General features: G+C 44.0%; 3 protein-coding genes across 3 annotated transcripts; 1 reads left to right on the top strand and 2 right to left on the bottom strand.

Annotated features, from left to right (window-relative positions):
* Positions 1-1,403: 1,403 nt before the first annotated feature.
* On the bottom strand, positions 1,404-2,280 carry LOC120697150 (zinc finger AN1 domain-containing stress-associated protein 17-like). Its single transcript, XM_039980281.1, has one exon. The coding sequence runs from the start codon at positions 2,084-2,086 to the stop codon at positions 1,514-1,516; it is 573 nt and encodes a 190-aa protein (XP_039836215.1). The 5' UTR covers positions 2,087-2,280; the 3' UTR covers positions 1,404-1,513.
* Positions 2,281-7,358: 5,078 nt separating this feature from the next.
* Positions 7,359-9,237, bottom strand: LOC120697140 (cytochrome P450 89A2-like). Its single transcript, XM_039980270.1, has one exon. The coding sequence runs from the start codon at positions 9,184-9,186 to the stop codon at positions 7,627-7,629; it is 1,560 nt and encodes a 519-aa protein (XP_039836204.1). The 5' UTR covers positions 9,187-9,237; the 3' UTR covers positions 7,359-7,626.
* An 8,547-nt stretch (positions 9,238-17,784) lies between these two features.
* LOC120697129 (expansin-A23-like) lies at positions 17,785-19,183 on the top strand. Its single transcript, XM_039980260.1, has 2 exons — positions 17,785-18,346; positions 18,434-19,183. The coding sequence occupies exons 1-2, from the start codon at positions 18,163-18,165 to the stop codon at positions 19,063-19,065; spliced, it is 816 nt and encodes a 271-aa protein (XP_039836194.1). The 5' UTR covers positions 17,785-18,162; the 3' UTR covers positions 19,066-19,183.
* The last annotated feature ends 606 nt before the right edge of the window (positions 19,184-19,789 follow it).

Raw genomic sequence — 19,789 nt, 5'->3', positions numbered from 1 at the left:
CCTGCACATCTAACACGGATTGCTGGCATCCATGCTCCTCATCTGCCGTCGTGCTACCGCATCATCGTGCCGCGCCAGCGAGCGTGGATGGGGAAGGCTGGCAGTGCAATGGTTGATTTCGCGCAGGGATGGACAGGCAACTTGGCGAGGACTACATGGACAACACGGGATGGGCATGGACGCCAAGGTTCGACGCTGGGGCCGGGCAGCCTACGCGAGGGCTCGGGGCGGCGGCTACAGGGCACCGGAGCGGTGGCTTGAGGGCTCAGGGCCAGTATCGGCGTGGGAACGGGAGGGCGGGTGGGAGAGATACCGAGCGGAGCGGAGCCAAGCGAGGGGCACGGGATGGCGAGGTGGGTATTGAGCATAGCAATATGAGAGTTTGTTGGATGGTGATTTCTCCTCTTTTTCCTTTTTTTACCTGTCCAACCAAGTTTAGCTAGTCTCTTGAAGATGCTCTAAGTTTTTTTCTTTGCCTAACTGCAATTTTTGTAACCATTAGTTTCTCATATACGTATTTGTTGTCATTAACATGTAGTTTGCCGTGTGCTAGATGCACGCGGCAAAGGCCAATATACACACGGCAAAGCCTTTACCGTGTGTAGGCCCCTTTTTGGGCCCGTGCGGGCCGTGTGACCGCACAGGGCCCCAAAATACTGTGTATACATTAAGTATAATTACGTAGATATTTTGATTTAATTTATTATTGATCTAATTTGTGACAAAACGTGACCCAAATTGCTCCTAGAAGATGAATCGTTGTAGGTGCATTGCTTACCGCTTCCTTTCGCACGACATATCACACTTGTTGGCTCCCATCGCTTGGTATTCGCGATCTTGCACTAAGCCACTAAAACCCCAGTCTATTATTTTGCACAGGGTCTCTGAATTTGCTGGTACGGGTCTGGCCGTGTGTTGTACACGGCAAAGGAAACACGACAAACAGGCATCAAGTTACCCACACTTGCACACGGGTAGAAAAATACTTTCATACCCGTACGGTTCTATCTCATACTTATTGCAACATCTCATAAAAATTCGTATGCTGCCAAAATTTGAGTTCTCATCTAGTGATTTTGAAAATTGTATGGCATATCAGCAATTTTGCTTACTTGGCGAGGTCATTATGAAGATAGATAATATAAAGTTTTATCATATACGAGAGAAGTTTTATCACGTAAAACCCACCCGCAGTCGTCGGCGCAGCGAAAGAAGCTGGACGGGCTGTACGAGTGCATCCTGTACGACGTCGACCCGAAGAAAGAGTTTACTCTGTTCAATTCCGTCCCCAGAGCCCATCCAGATGTGAACAATGCTACTTTGTCGTTTGCTCTCTTTGTTGGAACACAAAATTGAGCGATTTTTGAACTCAGAGTTTGAGTTAATACACAAGGAGACATTTACACAACATCACACACGAAGCTCACAATTACATGGAAGACTTTACATCCAGCGAACAGTTACATGAAAAACTTCACTTGGAAATTTGCAATGAAGGAACCCTGGCTTTGTACTAAGTTGTAAGTTGTAACACGCCACAGCTACACCAAAGCCGTTGCCAACAGATCTTGAAGCTCCGGACGGACACCGCCAGCGGCCGCCGGCCGCCTTCCTTCTCCCGCAGCGCGTCGCGGCCGCCGCACCGCCCCACGGCGAGGGCCCCCTTTGCGCAGGCATGGTCCCGCGGGAACCGGTGCCTCAGGCACACCTCCAGGCCGCACCCCTTGCAGCGGATCCTGTTGGAGAAGGTGAGCGCCTCCCTGCACCGGCGCACGGGGCACGCCGGCTTGCGCTTCCTCGCCGGGTCGCAGCGGCCCGACCGCGCGTGCTCGTCCAGGATCTCCCGCTCGGCCTGCCCCGGCGCCGCCCGCTCGATGGAGTCGCCGCAGTCCGGGCAGACGACGACGGTGCGGCCCTGGTCGTCGGCGGCCTTGGCGCAGCCGTGGCCCCGGTACGTGCGGTGCGCCGCGCAGAAGAACCCGCCGCACCCGTCGCACTCGAAGGGGAGGAAGTCCAGCTGGTTGCAGTCGGCCTCGTCGCAGTGCGCGCCCAGCTCCGGGAACAACTCCGTGCCCCGCCGCGCCATCGCCGTCGTCCTCTCTTGTCCCTCTCTCTCTCGCGCTGATGGGTAATGTGTTGCGTCGGAGGGGATCGGGTGCTGGATTTATAGGTTGCCGTGGACGTTTGTTTCGGACTCGAAGTGGATTCGCTTGCGAGTTGCCAGTGCCACAAAGAGGAATCGGACGTTTGTGTCGGACTTGGAGTGGATCCGTCTTCCGTGAGGCGCTGGTTACGCATGGTAGAAGGGACTATTGTTTTTCGTAATTCCTAACCATGATCGAGTAATAATTCCTCAAAAAGAAAATGACAATTGAGTAATTTCTATTTCCCTGGCCAGTCGCTTTTTGTCACTCCCCGTGTGTTGGGTTCTGCTTCGGATGCTGGTAGTTGATGTTGGTCCTGGTCGACGATGATTTTGGATCCGCTAAAGGGGCTACACATTTTTTTTCGCTAAAGGAGCTATGCAATCCCCCCCCCCCCGAAATACAGTACAAACGCATGCACACTCACCTTTATGAATACACGCACGCAACTCTACCCCGATGACTCGAACAATTTTTTATATGGTCCTTGAATCCTTATAAACTATTGATTAGCTAGTTAATTAATAATAGTCTTCCCATGAAAGGAAGGCGTCTCCCTTATTATCTAGCTAAAGATTAGCTAACAAGCGGTTGGGTGTGTTTGGATCCACCAACTAATTGCTAATTATTAACATTAATAGACCCATGTGTTGGGAAATTTAATAGAAATGATTGGGGGTAAAATGATATTTTGACTTTTTTAGCTGTGATTAGTTGGGTTCAACCAGCTAATGAGATGATACTATTTCAATTAACTGAAATAGGATTAGCATATTCCAAACAGACCTATTAAATGCGAAATTCTTAGTTGGCACTCATGCGTTGGGACCCGTAGCAACGATCACCTCATATTAGTCTAGCTTCTTTACTCCACTTTCCCTTTTTGTTGTCTGTGCGTTGCTGTCCACGCGCCATCCCTTCCGTGCCGCTTTTACTTTCCCCATGCTGGTTACCGATTCTAATTCTCCCCTCCCCCATCCACCCACTGCCTTCATTTTCCCGAAATTTCTGCCAGCCCCAAAATCTGCCACGCCGCTGCACCGCCATCTCCATCAATGATTCTTTCTCGCCGAGTGAGAGCGACGCCAGGAGCCAGGAGGGGATCTACGCACGTCGATCTCGTCGCCCGGCGTCAGTGCTTCGTTCTCGCCGAGGGAAGGCATGGCGGGAGCAGCCCCAAATCTGCTAGAGCGAGGTCGCGCAGCGATTCGTTCTCGCCAAGGGGAAGGTGCGCCCGGAGCAAAGGAGGGATCCACATGCGCGTCGATCTCGCCGGCGATTCGGGGTCATCCTCGCCGGAGGGATAGGAGCACCGTGAGCAACGGCGGGATCCACTAGAGAAGGGACGGGCAGGGAGATCCCGCGCCCGGCGGTTACCGCGCCGGCGGTTCCCTCGCCGTCCAGGAGGTCAATTATCTTAGTTGGCAAGGGTGCATTTTTTTATAAGTTTGGGATGCCCCCGTTGAGCTACGGTTTGCACACATATTTCAGATTTTCAATAAACCAAGCTCTTTTTGTGTATTGAGTCAAAATGCTCTAAATATATGTTTTCCAAGTGTATGGACTTATAGTTTATATATTTATGATTTTAAAGTTAGATATGTAAATAGGTATCTAACCAATATGTATGAAGTTTCTTATTTAGCCTCATATAAAATTTAGTTAAAAGTTTCTAACATGTCCTTATAAAGTTTTGACCACGGAGCACAAATTTTGAAATGTGCTACTACAAATTTCCTACAATTGTGAATTTAAAGTTTGAAACTACAATGTTTTGGATCCGGATGTATAAAGTTTATAATGTGATAGTAGAAATTTACAATAAGTTAGTAGAAAGTTCGGAATTTCAGACTCAACTACAAAGTTTTTTTGGATCCTTTTTTTAGATATTTGAAACATGTTAATAGAAACTCTTGAAAATTATTAAACTGCAACTTTTGGAGTTAGTTTTGTAAAATATTTTTAACCACTGTTCTTCAAAGTTTAAGAATTCAAAGTGCAAAGTTACCAAATTTTAAATGTAAAGTTTTCAAATGATGTGAAAAGTTGGATTTGTCAAAAGTTTTTAAATATATCATTTGAAACTTTTTTATATCGAATCTCAAATATTTTTAAAAAGTTTTTCAATATATAGAGTACAAAGTTTGTAACATGCTAGCACAAAATTCTTTGATGTAGAATTCTAAAGCTTTTGGATTGCAAAGTTTTGAATCTAGGTGTACAAAGTTTATAATCCTCCTGTAGAAAGTTCATTAAATTTAGATTCAAGGTGTGGATATACGAAGTGTTTTGGATCTTTTCTGTATCATAATGCTTGAAGATTTTTCATTCGGGGCTTTTTTTTGGCCCAAATTTAGTGTGCTAAGTTCTTGAATTTAGTGTGGAAAGGTTTGGAATTACAAAGTTGTGGACTCTAGCGTATAAAGTTTGAAAACTTGTTAGCACAGAGTTTTTGAAAACATGATGACAGGGGGGATTCTAGTCCCCCCATGAATTCATAAATTCACTTAAGTTCTTTATTTCAGTGTATTGAGTCAAAATGCTATGAATATTTGTTTTTCGAAGTCTATGGTCTTATAGTATATATATTCATGATTTTAAAGTTACATATGTAAATGGGTATGAGGATATCCAATCAATATATATATGGAGTTTCTTATTTGAGAACGTATCAGGTGCAAACCAACCTCTCCGTGCAAACTATGGAAACTTCAATCTGAATCATTGGATCAACATCCAAGGGGTATGAGAGATTGAATAATTTTACAATCTGGACCCGCCCTTGGATTGGGTAACCACACTTTTGCAAATCCCCCCTTCCACCTCTCTGCGCCCCTCCCATTGGATGTTGATCTGATGGTCCAGATTGAAGTTTTCATAGTTTGCACGGAGAGGTTAGTTTGCACCTGATATGTTCCCTTCTTATTTACCCCTCAGATAAAATTTAGTAAAAAGTTTCTAACATGTCCTTCTAAAGTTTTGACCATGGAGCACAAAGTTTGAAATGTGCTACTGCAAATTTCCTACAGCTGTGACTGTAAAGTTTGGAACTACAAAGTTTTGGTTCCTGGGTGTATAAATTTTATAATGTGATAATAGAAATTTACAATATGATAGTTAGGGGTGGTAATGGGCCATGACCCTAGTGGCCTCTTCACAGCTCAACAAGGCTCTTAAATTATTTAGTTCAAAATTGTATAAGATTAGAGCCCGACCATTTTAGGGCCCGGCCCTTAGATTTTATAGTTCAAAATCTTGGGCCTTTTACCACCCCTAATGATAGTAGAAAGTTTATTATTTTGAACTCAAAGTTATGAATTACAAAGTTTTTAGACTTTTTTCAAAATATTTTGAAACAATGTAATAGAAACTCTTGAAAATTATTAAACTGCAATATTTGGAGTTAGTTTTGTAAAATATTTTTAAGTAGTGTTTTCAAAGTTCCATAATTCAAAGTGCAAGTTACCAAATTTTGAATGTAAAGTTTTCAGATGATCTTGAAAGTTGGACTTGTCCAAAGATTTTAAATATACCATTTGAAACTTTTTTATATCAAATCTCAAATATTTTTATAAAGTTTTTCAATATACAAAGTACAAAGTTTGTAACATGTTAGCACAAATTTTTTGGATGCAAGAGTCTAAAGTTTTTGGATTAGAAAGTTTTGAAGGTGTACAAAGTTTATAATTTACCTGTAGAAAGTTCATTAAATTTAGATCCAAGGGTGGATATACGAAGCTTTTGGATCTTTTCCTAGCATAATATTTGAACCTTTTTTCATTCTAGGCTTTTTATTCCCCTATTTTAGTGTGCAAAGTTCTTGAATTTAGTGTGAAAAGTTCTGGAACTAAAAAGTTCAAGACTCCAGCGTATAAAGTTTGACAACATGTTAGCACAAAGTTTTTGAATTTTTATAGTGCAAGAGTTTGAACTAAAGTTTTGTATTTGGGAGTACAAATTTCTATGTCTACGAATACAAAGTTTGTTATATGCTGCTAGTAAGTTTCAGATATAGTACAATAGGCGTTGGAATTTTTTCTGCCTTTTTTTTTCCTGCACACAGCTGCGATAGTGGTATATTTGTTACGAAACTCATGTAAAGCACCGATGGTGGCAAGCAACACCTCTTCAAACCAGTGAGTATACTTTTCTCTTACCCATCTCTATTTTTTTTCATGGTTCATGAGTAGTCAAAATATATTTATTTATTCAAATATCATAGTTTCATATTCTAAAATTTTGGTACAATAACAATTTATTAGTGTGCTAGTATAGTGTTTATAGTTTCAGATTTTAAAGTTTTTGGGGGTAAACAAAAAATTATTATGTCCTAGTACAAATATCATAGTGTGCTAGTACAAAGTTCATAGTTTTTGGCTTTCAAAGTTTTTATTACTATGGTACTACAAAGTTTATAGTTTCATATTTGAAAGTTTTTCTTGGAGCTGCAAACTTTTTATTGCTGTGGTACTACATATTTCAAAGTTTTTGGGAAGCTAATAAAATTTATTCATATGATAGTAATAAGTTTATGGCTTCAGGTTCAAAAGTTTTCAAACTAATAAGAAACTATTACTGTAGTACAAAGTTTATAGCTTCATACTTCAAAGTTCTTTTTTAGAATTACAAACCAAGTTGCATTTTCTTTTTCCTTTATATTCCTACTGACCAAGTACGACACATTTGTGGAGATAAAAAAATATACTAAACATGCATGTAAGTTTATATGTGGATATTTTTAGCTCACTTTTTAAAACATATTTTAACTGTTGAACGGTTATAAGAAAAGACGTTGGATGAATAATATAAACGCGATGTTTATTCTATGTTGGAGAACAACGTCCCATAAATTTTCTTTTTTATTATTTTTTATCTTTTTGTACGCCTAAACATGAGATGTTGGAGTTTTGTTATATATTTTTTATCAAATATTTCATTTTTTTGTATCTATTTTCTCAATCTTCTTTTCGCTTAGTTTTACATGCATATGGATGTGAAACCCCCCGCCCATTCACTCACCCACACACCCGTTGTCCCGAAAAAAAAAAGAAGAATGAGTAGAAGGCAGAGTATAGCACGAACTAACAAGTCAAATGCTTATTCGCTACTACTACTACTTTGTTGTCCTGGCGCACGATCGCCAAATATACTGATACTTGGCCTTATAGTCTAGCTAACATGAATGTTGGGCGATGCAAACAAACCATAGCAATGTAAAGTCCCCGAGACACGCTGTGACCATAAATTCAACTCCGTAGCAGTGTATACTAAATAGTTACTAATTGATGCCTTATTGTACACACATACACACTAGTTGAGCTAGCTTCAGGTTGCTACGACCACTAGTACACACCCAAAAGAACAAGAGAAAGTTAATTCGTCACCCTAATCGTTGGGTATACATAACATAATGGCACGACATGATAGGCAAAGAATCCCAATATTCCACTACCATGCTAGAGAGAAGAGTGAACTCGATCGATCAAGCAGCTGCAACGCCGGGCGGCACGGCCCTGGCCCTGAGCGGCCGCTTCATGACCACGGTGAACTCAAGCTTCTCGGTGAGGTCCACCTCCTCGCCGTCGTCGGCCTCGCGCCACTCGAACTCCCTCACGAGGTTGGCCACGAAGTACTCGAGGTGCAGCAGCGCGAGCGCCATGCCGGGGCAGACCCTCCGCCCCGCGCCGAAGGGCATCATCTTGATCTCCTTGCTCCCCGTCAGGTCCACATCCTCCCCTTCCCCGCCGGGCAGGAACCGCTCCGGCCGGAACTCCGACGGCGCGTCCCACACCTCCTCGTCGAGGCCCATGTCCCCCACCGCGAAGTTCACCGGCGCGCCGGCGGGCACGCGGTACCCGTCCAGCGTCGTGTCCTCGTGCGCGGCGTGCGGGAGCACGTAGTGCCCCGGCGGGTGGCGCCGGAGCCCCTCCAGCACCACCGCCTTGAGGTACGGCATCGCCTGCAGGTCGTCCTCCCGCACCTCGCCGTCGGCGCCGACGACGCCGTTCACCTCGTCCCGCAGCCTGTCCTGCATCGCTCGGTTCTTGACCAAGTTCGCCAGGATCCACTGCAGCGTGGTGGCCGTGGTGTCGGTGCCGGCGCTGAGGAACTCAGAGCAGAGGCTCACGATCTCGCCGTCGGTGAGCGCCCTGCTCCCGCCGTCCTCGGGGATGGTCAGCTTCACCATGGAGTCGACGTAGCAGTCGTCCCCGCCGGCGCCGGCGTCCCTCCTCGCCTGGATCAGCGGGACGAAGAGCTCCTCCTGCCGCCGCCGCAGCGAGACGAGCTTCTCCCACCGCCGCCGGAATACGACCTTGGTGACCGTCGGGAGGAAGGAGAAGACCTGGAAGCTGAGGAAGCTGCCGAGGAGCTCCCGCTGCGTGGCCTCGATGTCCCTCACGCGGGCGTCCCCGAGGCGGTCGCCGAAGCACATGTACACGAGGAGGCAGAACATGGCGTACTGGAAGGGCTCCATCACGGCGACGGGGCGCTCCCCGCCGCGGCCGCCTTCGACGCGGACGCGGGAGACGAGGACGTCGAGCACCCACCGCCGCGCCGGGGAGAAGGCCCGCAGCCGCGCCGGGTTGAGCACGCCGGCGGCGAGGTTCCGCCGCAGCGCGCGCCACGTGGCGCCGTAGGGGGAGGAGCTCACGTTGCGGCCGCCGCTGGTGAGCACGGCGCCGGAGGTCGTCGGCGGCGGGCGGGAGGCGAACACCGCGCCGCGCTGCACGAGCGCGCGGTGCGCCGCGCCGCGCGCCGCCACGAAGATGGTGGGGCGCGCCTTGCCGAGCGGCGCGAAGGTGAAGACCGGGCCGTGCTCCCGCGCGATGCGGCGGAGCACGGGCTCCAGGTCGAAGTCGCGGCGGGCGAGGAAGCGCAGCGGGCCGACCACCGGCGGCGACGCGGGGCCGGGAGGGAGAGGAGGGACGGATGCATCGGCTGCCGAGTGGACGGCCTTGCCTGGGCTGCGGGTTCGCCGCAGCAGGAGCGAGCAGAGGAGGCAGAAGAGCGTGGTGAGGGAGTAGAAGAGCCAGTCCTCCATGGCCGGCGGTGGTGACGATGTGGTCGTGGCCGTGGCCGTGCTCGCCGGGGATTATTCTGGCGGGATTGTTGCTAATTTATATGGCCGTTATCTGGGAATGTTTAATTAGGTGCCGGTGGGAAGTGGGTGGCCGGGAATGGAAGCTACCAATCTGATGATTTTTTTTTCCTGGCAGCCGGTGGTGAGTGTTGAAATCATGGGGTCATTCTGATTGCCGTTTACGTCTTGAGTAGAACTGAGTGGAAAGTGTGGAGTTTTGCTCCATGCTAATACTGTAAGGGGTAACCTCCTGGAAGAGAGCTACCTGTTTTTTTGTTAGGTACTTCACGAAAACCACCTGAATCTTACCTGCTGGTCCATATTGGAGACCTCGAATCACATGTTTCCTGTTAATGCTCATGCAACAAGCTGCACCACGCCACCACCCTGAAGATTGGTACTGTCTCAAGTCACCGCAGATATATCAGTGGACAACCTTAGGTTCAACAATCTGCATCCCTAGCACTACTTAACTGCTTTTGATTTTAGGGCTAATTAGTGTTTTTTAGGATACTTTATATAACTAGTTAGGTTGGCGCGCTACGTGCGCCTATCTAAAAAAATATTGACCTAAAATATTAATAGAAAGATATTATTCGCTACTATGTTTGAAACAACATCGTATTGAGTTAAATCTAAAAATTACAGTAAAACGGCATAGTAGTTTAGAGTCTGAGAGCGTGCCAATCTCAAGCATTTTAGTATAGAGGTACAGACAATTTTTCCTTAGGAATTTTTTTTTGTGTCAGTAGGTATAGTTTGATTACTTTAGTAGGAAAAAAAGATTAGAAATGAATGAACAGTTCAAGTATATTTTGTGAGTTTACGGAGGGAAACCCAAAACCAAAAAGCAGTAGAACTACCACGTGTGAATGTAGTATACAAAGTTTAGTTATTATTTATTATATGTAAGAAGTAGTTAAATATATTTTGTATTGTCAAATAATGGAAGGAAAATAATTTTTTTAAGATAAAAATGCTCGCTTAATAGAATCGTGGGCCCCACGTGGGTCCCGCCTGAATAGCGCGTGGGCCCCACGTGGGTCCCGCCTGAATAGCGCGTGGGCCCCACGTGGGTCCCGCCTAAATAGTATGTGGGACCCGCATAAACAGTGCGTGGGTCCCACGTGGGGCCACGATTCACGGAAACGCTCCGATTCTTGGAGCTTTAGTATAGTACTAGGCAGGTTGGCGCGCTTTGCGCGCCTGTAGCAAAAGATTTGATGTAAAATAATAATAAAAATATATTATCGTATATTACAGTTAAAGCAATATCGTGCTGATATATTTTGGCAACGTGTTGATGTATTGAATGAAGTGTGATAGGTATAGTTGATAGATTGTCATATAATTATATTTTGCGAGTTTATGAAGTGGAATTAAAATCCAATAAGTAGTAGGGGCTAGCACGTGTAGACGTAGTGTATGAAATATGGTTATTGTTTTCATGTAAATAAATAATTAAATATATTTTGTGGGTGGATTCCAATTGAATATTATGTGGGTAACACCTAAATAACACACAGGGCCCATCCCTGTATAAATAGTACATAGAAGAATTTATTTTGTGTATATTAGTAGATATAATTGATGGATTAGCTTACACTAATTATTAATTTTGGTAGAAAAAATGATAGGGTTAGAAATGAATGTATGATTCAATTATATTTTGCGAGTTCACAAAGTGAAAATGAAATCCAATATATTATAGAGGTAAATGTAGTATATAATTTTTTTTCATAAAAAACTAAACATTTAAACACATGGGGCCACTTTTTAATTTTTTTATTTTTAATTTCGAATTATATTTTTTTATCACGAACAGTACCTGTTGGGGCCCACATGAATAGTACATTTTTATTATGAACAGTACCCCGGCCCCACATGAACAGTACTTTTTATTATTTTTTAAATGATGAACAGTACCCCCGGGCCCACGTGGGGCCGCGACGCATGAGCGCGCGCCAATTCCTGGGGCGTTAGTATAGTACTCAACTAGTCAGGTTGGCGCGCGTAGCGCGCCTGTACCAAAAACGTGGATCTAAAATATTAATAGAAAGATATTATCCGTTACTATGTTCGAAGCAATATCGTATCGATGTATTGAGTTAGATATAAAAATTACAGTAAAGCGGGCATAGTAGTTTTGTGTCTGAGAGCGCGCAAATCTTAAGCATTGTAGTATAGAGGTACAAGTAATTTTTCCTTAGGAATATTTTTTTTTGGTGTCAGTAGGTATAGTTTAATTACTTTAGTAGGAAAAAAAGTTAGATTAGAAATGAATGAACAGTTTAATTATATTTTGTGGGTTTTCGGAGGGAAATCGAAGCCCAATAAGTAGTACAACTACCACATGTAAATGTAGTATACAAAATTTAGTTATTATTTTTTGTATGTAGGAAGTAGTTAAATATATTTTGTATTGTCAAATAATGGAAGGAAAATATTTTTTAAGATAAAAAAACTAACTTAATAGAATCGTGGGCCCCACGTGGGTCCCGCCTGAATAGTACATGGGTCCCGCGCGGGTCCCGCCTGAATAGTACGTGGGTCCCACATGGGTCCCGCCTGAATAGTACGCGGGCCCACGTGAATAGTGTGGGACCCGCGTGAACAGTGCACGTGCCCCCCGTGGGCCCGCAAACAGTAGCAGGGCCCCTGAGAGCGCGCCAATTCTTGGCACTTTAGTATAGGTACTCAACTAGTTTGGTAGGCGCGCTATGCGCGCCCATATAGGAAATTGCTAACTCGAAGTAATATTTTTTTTACTGTTCTCGAAAGAGGATCATATGGTGTTTTAAATTACATAAAAAATATATTACGGTGAAATACGAAATTAATTTTTTTATAAAAATGTATATTTTTTATTTTACAATAGACTTGTAGTGTGTAACGATAGGTATTATTGTCTTTTATGGATATCATGGACTTATGAGATCGTATAGTACAGATAAGATACTATGATATAATTTTTTTAAGTTTGGTTTAGTACAATCAGTTAGTTAGATGGTAAATATTTTTAACGATCTAAAATTCTCAATTGATGTAAAATTAACACATAGGCTACCCCTTTATATGCTGGATCGTTCATATAAATAAATGTTGTTAGAACTTTAGTCTCAAGTGTATATTAGATAACTGGTGCTATAAATATTAGGAAGTCTCAAGTGTATATTAGATAACAGGTGTTTTAAATATTAGAAAGCAAATATTGGGAAGTTTTTTCTTTAAAAAAACAGAAGGTAGATTTATACTGGAAAGGGTAAAAAAACCCTCACGAACAGTACTGAACAGTGACGTGTGTGGCCCACTTGTGAACCATCTAAAATAGTGCATGTGGGGCCACTTGTGAACAGTACATATGCCCGCTGTGAATAGTGCTGTGTGGGCCCCCGTGGGGCCAGAACTCACGGCGTTGCGCCGATTCTTGGCCCCTTAGTATATGTACTCAAAGTATAGTATATATTAATTGGTTGAGTATGTATGAGAGCACCTCAAGGCTCAAAGACTTAATGTACACTAAGAAACATACCAACAAACATGAATCAGAAAGAGATAAGAGACAGTTAGCAGTACCTATAATGGTTCGTCTTCCTAGCATGGTAGTGAAAATAAGGTCCCGTTAGAGATGGGGGTTCCATTGTTTCACTACATGTGTGATGAATCGACCTGTAAAATGTGGTGAATGGAGATTTATCCTAGGTTCAGGTGATAAGAAAACAAGTGAAACGATACCGAACTCATGACCTCTTTAGGTCCCCAAAAATTTCCTTCGGTGCCCATCGTATCGAATCTTTGGACACATGCATAGAGCATTAAATACAGTTGAAAAAATAACTAATTATACAGTATAATCGTTTCATATGAGATGAATCTTTTAAGTTTAATTAGTCCATAATTGGACATTAATTGTTAAATAATAACGAAATGTGCTACAGTATCAAAGCCCAAACTTTTTCGCGAACTAAACACAGCCTCACTAGGAAAATCGATGATCTTTGCAAACGAAAGTACTTTTAAGCATGGTTTATAGTAGCTCATTAATTTCTAAGGATGAAATGTTTCAATGACTTTTTATGAGATTGAACTTTTGCTGCGATTCTAGGTGTCAGAATTGTTTAGGCTTGCTGTTCATGCATTTGTTCCTTTCACTACACGACAACACCAAATTAGCGACGGATATCACTCGGTAAAGATGCAGCATTGCTGATGAACCATCTATTGGTAAATCTTGCTGACTTCCAGTCAGTCGGTGATTCTTGTTTTGCAGATGAGCCATCAGTCGGTAAAGATATCTGTGTTTACCGTTTAACGGTTATTCGGTGATTATATTTGCTACGTTGAACCATCAGTCGGTAAATGTGACCTAGACTTTCTTAGTTACTTTATTGTTTCTTAAATTTTTAAAAATCCTAATTTAATTATTAATTATAATTTTCCCCACATCATTTTGCATGAAAAATTAATATTATCTTGACTTAGTACGCCTGTTCATAAAAATAATTTACTTATGATTTTTATGCAATAATAAACCTTTTTTATAATCTAAATGTATTTCTACCTATTTATCGGAATTACCTCAAAAATAATATGCATGTATTGTAAAAAAAATTCTTTCAATTACAAATAAACATATATTTTGCACTTTAGTTTTCTAAATCACTTTATTCTTTTTGAAAATAAAATATCCAAATTTTCTTGAATACCACAAAAATTTGATTGGGGACCAAAATACATTCTTATAAAATTCCTAGAAAAGTTTCACTAAGAAAATCAAATTGAGGAATTGGTTTGCCTTACTTAGCGAGAACAAGTTTATAGTCAATTATTATCTTCTATTTAACAGTCAATCGTTATTCTAGGGTTGTGTAGTGTGTACAATAGAACATCTTCTAATATCGATTCTTCTAATATCGATGTTAGTTCTGTAGCGTGGGAGAGATAACTGAAGAACGCAAAACTAAATCACAAGATCATAGAAAACGAGAACGACATCAAGGCACGATATTTTTTAATGACATTCTCGGGGCCTGACTATGGGCCGGCACTCCTGCCCATAAACAGCAGTTACACTTGTCCAAGGGATTTTTTAAGGATTTGTATGGATATTTTATCGAGTTCTAAAAGTCAAATCAAGATATACCCGGTTCTCACTGGGAGCTGGTCATCAACAGCAAGCGGATTGAGATCCGCCGACCCAGACGATTAGAATGCAAGTGTGGCTTGTGCGTGTCTGCGCGCGCGGGTGCATTTCTACTATCTTGCGTACTGCACGTACCGTAATATATCCATGCATGGCACGGCCGCCGTGCGCATGCGCACGCCAGCGCCTGCGCCGGCCGGCCTTCTGCCCTCCCCGGCCGCGCGCCTAAGCTTCTCCGTTATTCCACGGCTTCGACCTGTTTATTTATTTTATTTTATTCAATCCTCAAGTTACCAATGCAAAGCGGTCGTGATTACGGCGAAGCGAAGGCTACATATATATACATGCATCCATCCAACAGCCATCGGCAGCTCTTAGTTCATCAGCACATCCAAGTACACATACATCCACACACACAAACGGCCGGGCATCCGTTGTGCCCGCCCCCGGGCCCAGAGTCACATGCGATGTGCTGCGCCATGGAGGACGGAACTGTGCTTCGTCCATCCGAACTCTCTGGATAAACTGAGGAAGAAGATAACGATTTGTTTTTTGGGCCTTTGAGTAGTTGGGCCGGCCTCATCCCGTCACACCGTCTGAAGACTGAAGTTTGACGGACCCACATGCTTGCTTGAATATCGGATTATACAAGATGGATTTGGATTAAGTGGAGTTGGGTTGAGTTGGATTGGATGTTGGAGATTAATTATTAGGATTGAGTTGGATGGATACTTATTTTAGTTGAATTTCGATTGGATTCCTCTATTTCGATGTTGGATGTCAGTCCAATCCCAGGAGTACCATCACCCGATGCCCAAACTCTCAAGTTCACAAACGTGGTGCCGGCCGGATGGACCTTCGGCTTGACATTCGCAAGCAATTTATTTGCAGTTCAAGCCCTGAATGATCAGCACTGCGATCGCTGGACGCCCTCTCTCCCTCTCCCTAGAATTCAATTCATCGCATTTGCGGCAACAACAACCTGCAGAGTCATCCGTTGTTGAATTGGTCTACAGCTCATCGTGCTAGCTGAGTATAATATATATGATCCGACTGACGCACTACATGTATATAGACAAGATTGAACGCCGGTTCTATTTTAATTCATTCTGAAAGTCTGAATGTAAATATCTGTGTTCATGAATTCATTACCTTTGTGCCAATGAATGTTACCGTTTTTCAAGATGTACGGGTTTTTTTTTTTTGGGAGGGCCATATGTACCGTTGGAAACTTGTCAAGTTTTATCAGGCGCTTCCAGTTTAACTCTTCGCTACATTGCCGTCCATGGGCCGGCCAGGCCCACCACGAAGCGCTGGCTGTTAGCCCATCCTCCATGTCAGCATGAAGTCTGGCAGCATTTCCTTTCACAAGTTGAGAGGAAGGATTTCTCAAAAAAAAAGTTGAGAGGAAGGAGATCAGCAGGAGGCATTTTTCTTTTCTTTTTTTATTAAAAAAGGCTATATGGCTTATTGTTGGTTTTGAGTTTGACAGCCCGCGTTGGACCTGCCCCAAGAGAGCTGTGAACTGAGAGAAAAATGATATTCCAATACGTATAGGAAAATCCCCAGCCATATTCAGCGTATCTATCCCTACAATCAATTAGATTGTCCCAAGAGTCTCATATTCTACGAGCCCAAGTTATGCTAGTGAAAAGTTTCTTACACTAGCAGTTCCGATTTGACCTTTCCGATCAGTTCCTTTTCAAACTACGTCACTTGTTTTCATACAACAATTCCTTCTCAAAGAGAGAGTAATATCCATTTTAAAATATTCCTAACAGATTCCTTAGTTCGGATATTCCTAACAGATTCCTTAGTTCGGACTACTGAAATGACACTCATATTATTATCAACCCGAGTGCAATCTTTTTCTGTCGGTGAGGATTGCACTAGAGCACCTTCTACTTCTAATAGAGAAGAATAATTCTGATTGTCTAAAATAAAAAATTGAAACAACTGAAACCCTTTTCTCACCAAGATAAGCCCACCGTACCTCTCACGGATGCCCCCAACGAAAAGGAGGAGATTGGTTTCGTCAATATTTTCCATCAAAATCCTAATATTTTTTACACTAGCAATTTCTTATACCCACTTTTTGTACCTGCGTATTACTTTTCTTTAGCACGCACTTTACTTTCCTTTGCACGCACATTCACTCATAATTCATATCATTATTTGTTTTGGAAGGATAATAATTAATATCATTATTTGTGGAAGAATAATTGATATCATTATTTATGGAGGAAAAGAAAGACGTGTATCATTTTTTGAACGAAAATAAATGACATCGTTGCTTGATATATAAAAGAAAAATTATAAAAGTGCCAGGCATGTACATCTCCACTAATGCCTAAAACAAGCAAAGCCTATTAGGAGAACCTGTGCAACATGGCGGACCTAGGGCCCGACGATCCTGGGCATGCGCAGGCGCCCTGGCTAGACCTGTTGCCGCTGTTACAATGGCAGCTAGGCGTTCAAACTTGACCCGCTGTGGTTGAAGGGCACTCGTGCCACTACCTGAAAACAGGGCATTCCTCGGTGGACATTAGTACCGGTCACATTTAAAACTAGTAATAATGAAGCTCAGGAGCTATTTTAGTATTGGGTCCAAATTTAAAAGTCTCGTGAGCTATTTTAATACCAGACCAAGACACCGACTAGTACTAAATGTCACAATTTAGTACCAGTTAGTGTTTTGGTTTGGTACTAAAGTGGTGCGGCCATTTAGTACTGACCAAGAGGTACCGGGCACCCAACCGGTACTAACCAGGGGGTTTGACCAATAATGTGCAGTTCTCTAGCTGTGTGCTGAACGTGGAAAGAGATCGCCCAAACTCTAATCTATCTCTAGGTCTGCCGGCCACACTATGCTACGCCTTGACACTTGTGACAGGAATCAATCATTGGCCTAACTTGGTCAATTTTAACCAGTCTAAAATCCTTCAACCCTTTTCAAAAGCACATGAATCAAGCACTTCAATTAGTAACTTGAATAAAATTTTACAAATGATCATTCGATGTGTGATATTGATCAAAGACAATAATATAAAATGGCCGCTTTACAAATTTGATCTTCGATTGGTCAGCACGAGCCATTTACCTGCCGTGCGCTGTGCGCGAGGGCAAAACTCGTTCTATGTGTAGGACATGACAGGTTGGTAAGCTCAAAGTTCTGTGAGCGAGCATAGCACCATGCATCCAATGTCAAAAAAGAAAAACGTCATTTCGATCAGCTGGCTTAATTAGTTGTAACTCTAAGCTTCCTGAGATGTTGATGTTGCTGTCCAGGTGCAGGATCAGTCGTACGAGCCAAGGAACACACGACATCCTGATCAGTTTATTGAACTAGGGAGTTCCGTGAGTTTGCTTGGAATTACGAAGCAAAGCAAAGATCGACGGAATAAGCGTGTCTGCGGGTACATACGTCTTTGCTGTTTGGATTACCCCTTAAGCCATGCGTGGCGCGAGCGGCGGATGACGGCCGTGCACATGTGCTCGACCGCTTCCTTCAGCTAGATGCATGCCTCTCCAGATTCCCTTTGTTCATAAAACTAATTAATCCCCCAGCCGCCAATCATATCGATCGCAAGGCAAAGAAACCCCAGGAATGGTAGCCTATATATGCGTCCAATTCACCCCGCAATCATCAGAACCACACACGGAGAGATCTAGCTAGACGCTCTAGCAGTATCATTCAAAGCAAACATTTTCAGATCGGTCAGGCTTTGGATCCATCACCTCCTGCAAATTTAGGACGCCCCCTGCTATAGCTTGCAAATCGATCGACTGCTGGAATGGCAGCAGCAGCTAGAGCCTTCGCAGTCGCGCTGCTCGCACTCGGCTGGGCGCTGGCAGTCGCCGCGGACAACGTCACGACCAGCAGCTCGTCGTCGTCTCCGGCGCCGGCGCCGCCGCCGGCCGTGTGGCAGAGGGGGCACGCCACGTTCTACGGCGGAGCGGATGCCTCCGGGACCATGGGTAACTACCTAGCCCGATTCTGCTAGCTTCATCTAGCTTTCGATTCTACATTTCTGCAGATCGCTGATGGCCATCGCGCGCATGCAGGTGGCGCGTGCGGGTACGGCAACCTCTACTCGCAGGGCTACGGGTCGCGCACGGCGGCGCTGAGCACGGTGCTCTTCCAGGACGGCGCCTCCTGCGGGCAGTGCTACAAGATCGCGTGCGACCGCAAGGCGGACCCGACGTGGTGCCGGCCGGGCGTGACGGTGACCGTCACCGCCACCAACTTCTGCCCGCCCAACTGGGAGCTCCCCGACGGCGGGTGGTGCAACGCGGCGCGGCCGCACTTCGACATGGCGCAGCCGGCGTGGGAGAAGATCGGCGCCGACACCCGCGCCGGCATCATCCCCGTCGTCTACCAGCGGGTGCCCTGCGCGAGGAGGGGCGGGGTCAGGTTCACCATCAACGGCCACGACTACTTCAACCTGGTGCTCGTCACCAACGTCGCGGCGGCGGGCTCCATCAGGTCCATGGACGTCAGGAGCTCCGACGACGGCGAGTGGCAGCCGATGGCGCGGAACTGGGGCGCCAACTGGCACTCCCTGGCGTACCTCAACGGGAAGAGGCTCTCGTTCAGGGTGACCATCACGGATGGGCAAACCCTCGAGTTCACCAACGTGGTGCCGCCTGGGTGGACGTTCGGCGTCACATTTGCAAGCAACTTGCAGTTCAAATGAGAACTGCTTCATTGGGATTTACCGCGATTATTGATGATCTGAGGGCTGCAATCAGATCCATATAATAAGTTGTTCTCATGTTGTTCACTACTTGCACATGAGATGACATTGGCAGCGTGCTGTGTGTGTGTGTGTGTGTGTGTACACACACACAACAATTGCAGAGTTCTATTCTAGTAACTCTGGTTTTTTATTTTTTATTGTATATGTATATATTTATGAAATTCTAATGTATATATAAAGATGTCTGTATATACACTTATTGTGAGTCAAAGGGGAAGTCTTTATGAAATTTAACACCATCAAATAGTCTAATTCAGAAATTTGAAAGTGTTTTTTTAAAAAATAAATTTAATTCTCCATCAAAAATAAATTTGACTACCAAGAAAGTTGGAATGACTTAAAATTTGGAACGGAGGGAGTAGCAGTGTAGCACCTCTCCCTTCATGTCTTAAATAATCTTTCATCTTTCCTCTCCTTAAAGAAAAAAGACGGTATGTTTGCCATCGATCTATCTAGTAGGGTTACTAAAGGGCACAATTATCCTAATCTTGCCAACATCTGCTGATGCAAGCGTTGCAGTTTTTCCATGATCCACTGGATTCCTTCATCGTTGTACTGATCAACAATCTGATTTATTTGAACTCCACAAGTTTAATTACTTGAGAAGCTATTCAAGCCAGTCAATCATTACACGCTGACGGGCGCCGTTGATGTTGCGGTC

Source organism: Panicum virgatum, chromosome 1K (genome assembly GCF_016808335.1).
Source record: "Panicum virgatum strain AP13 chromosome 1K, P.virgatum_v5, whole genome shotgun sequence".
Taxonomy (NCBI): Eukaryota; Viridiplantae; Streptophyta; class Magnoliopsida; order Poales; family Poaceae; genus Panicum; species Panicum virgatum.
Note: the sequence above shows the minus strand (reverse complement) of the source record. Positions and strands in the feature narration are given on the sequence as shown.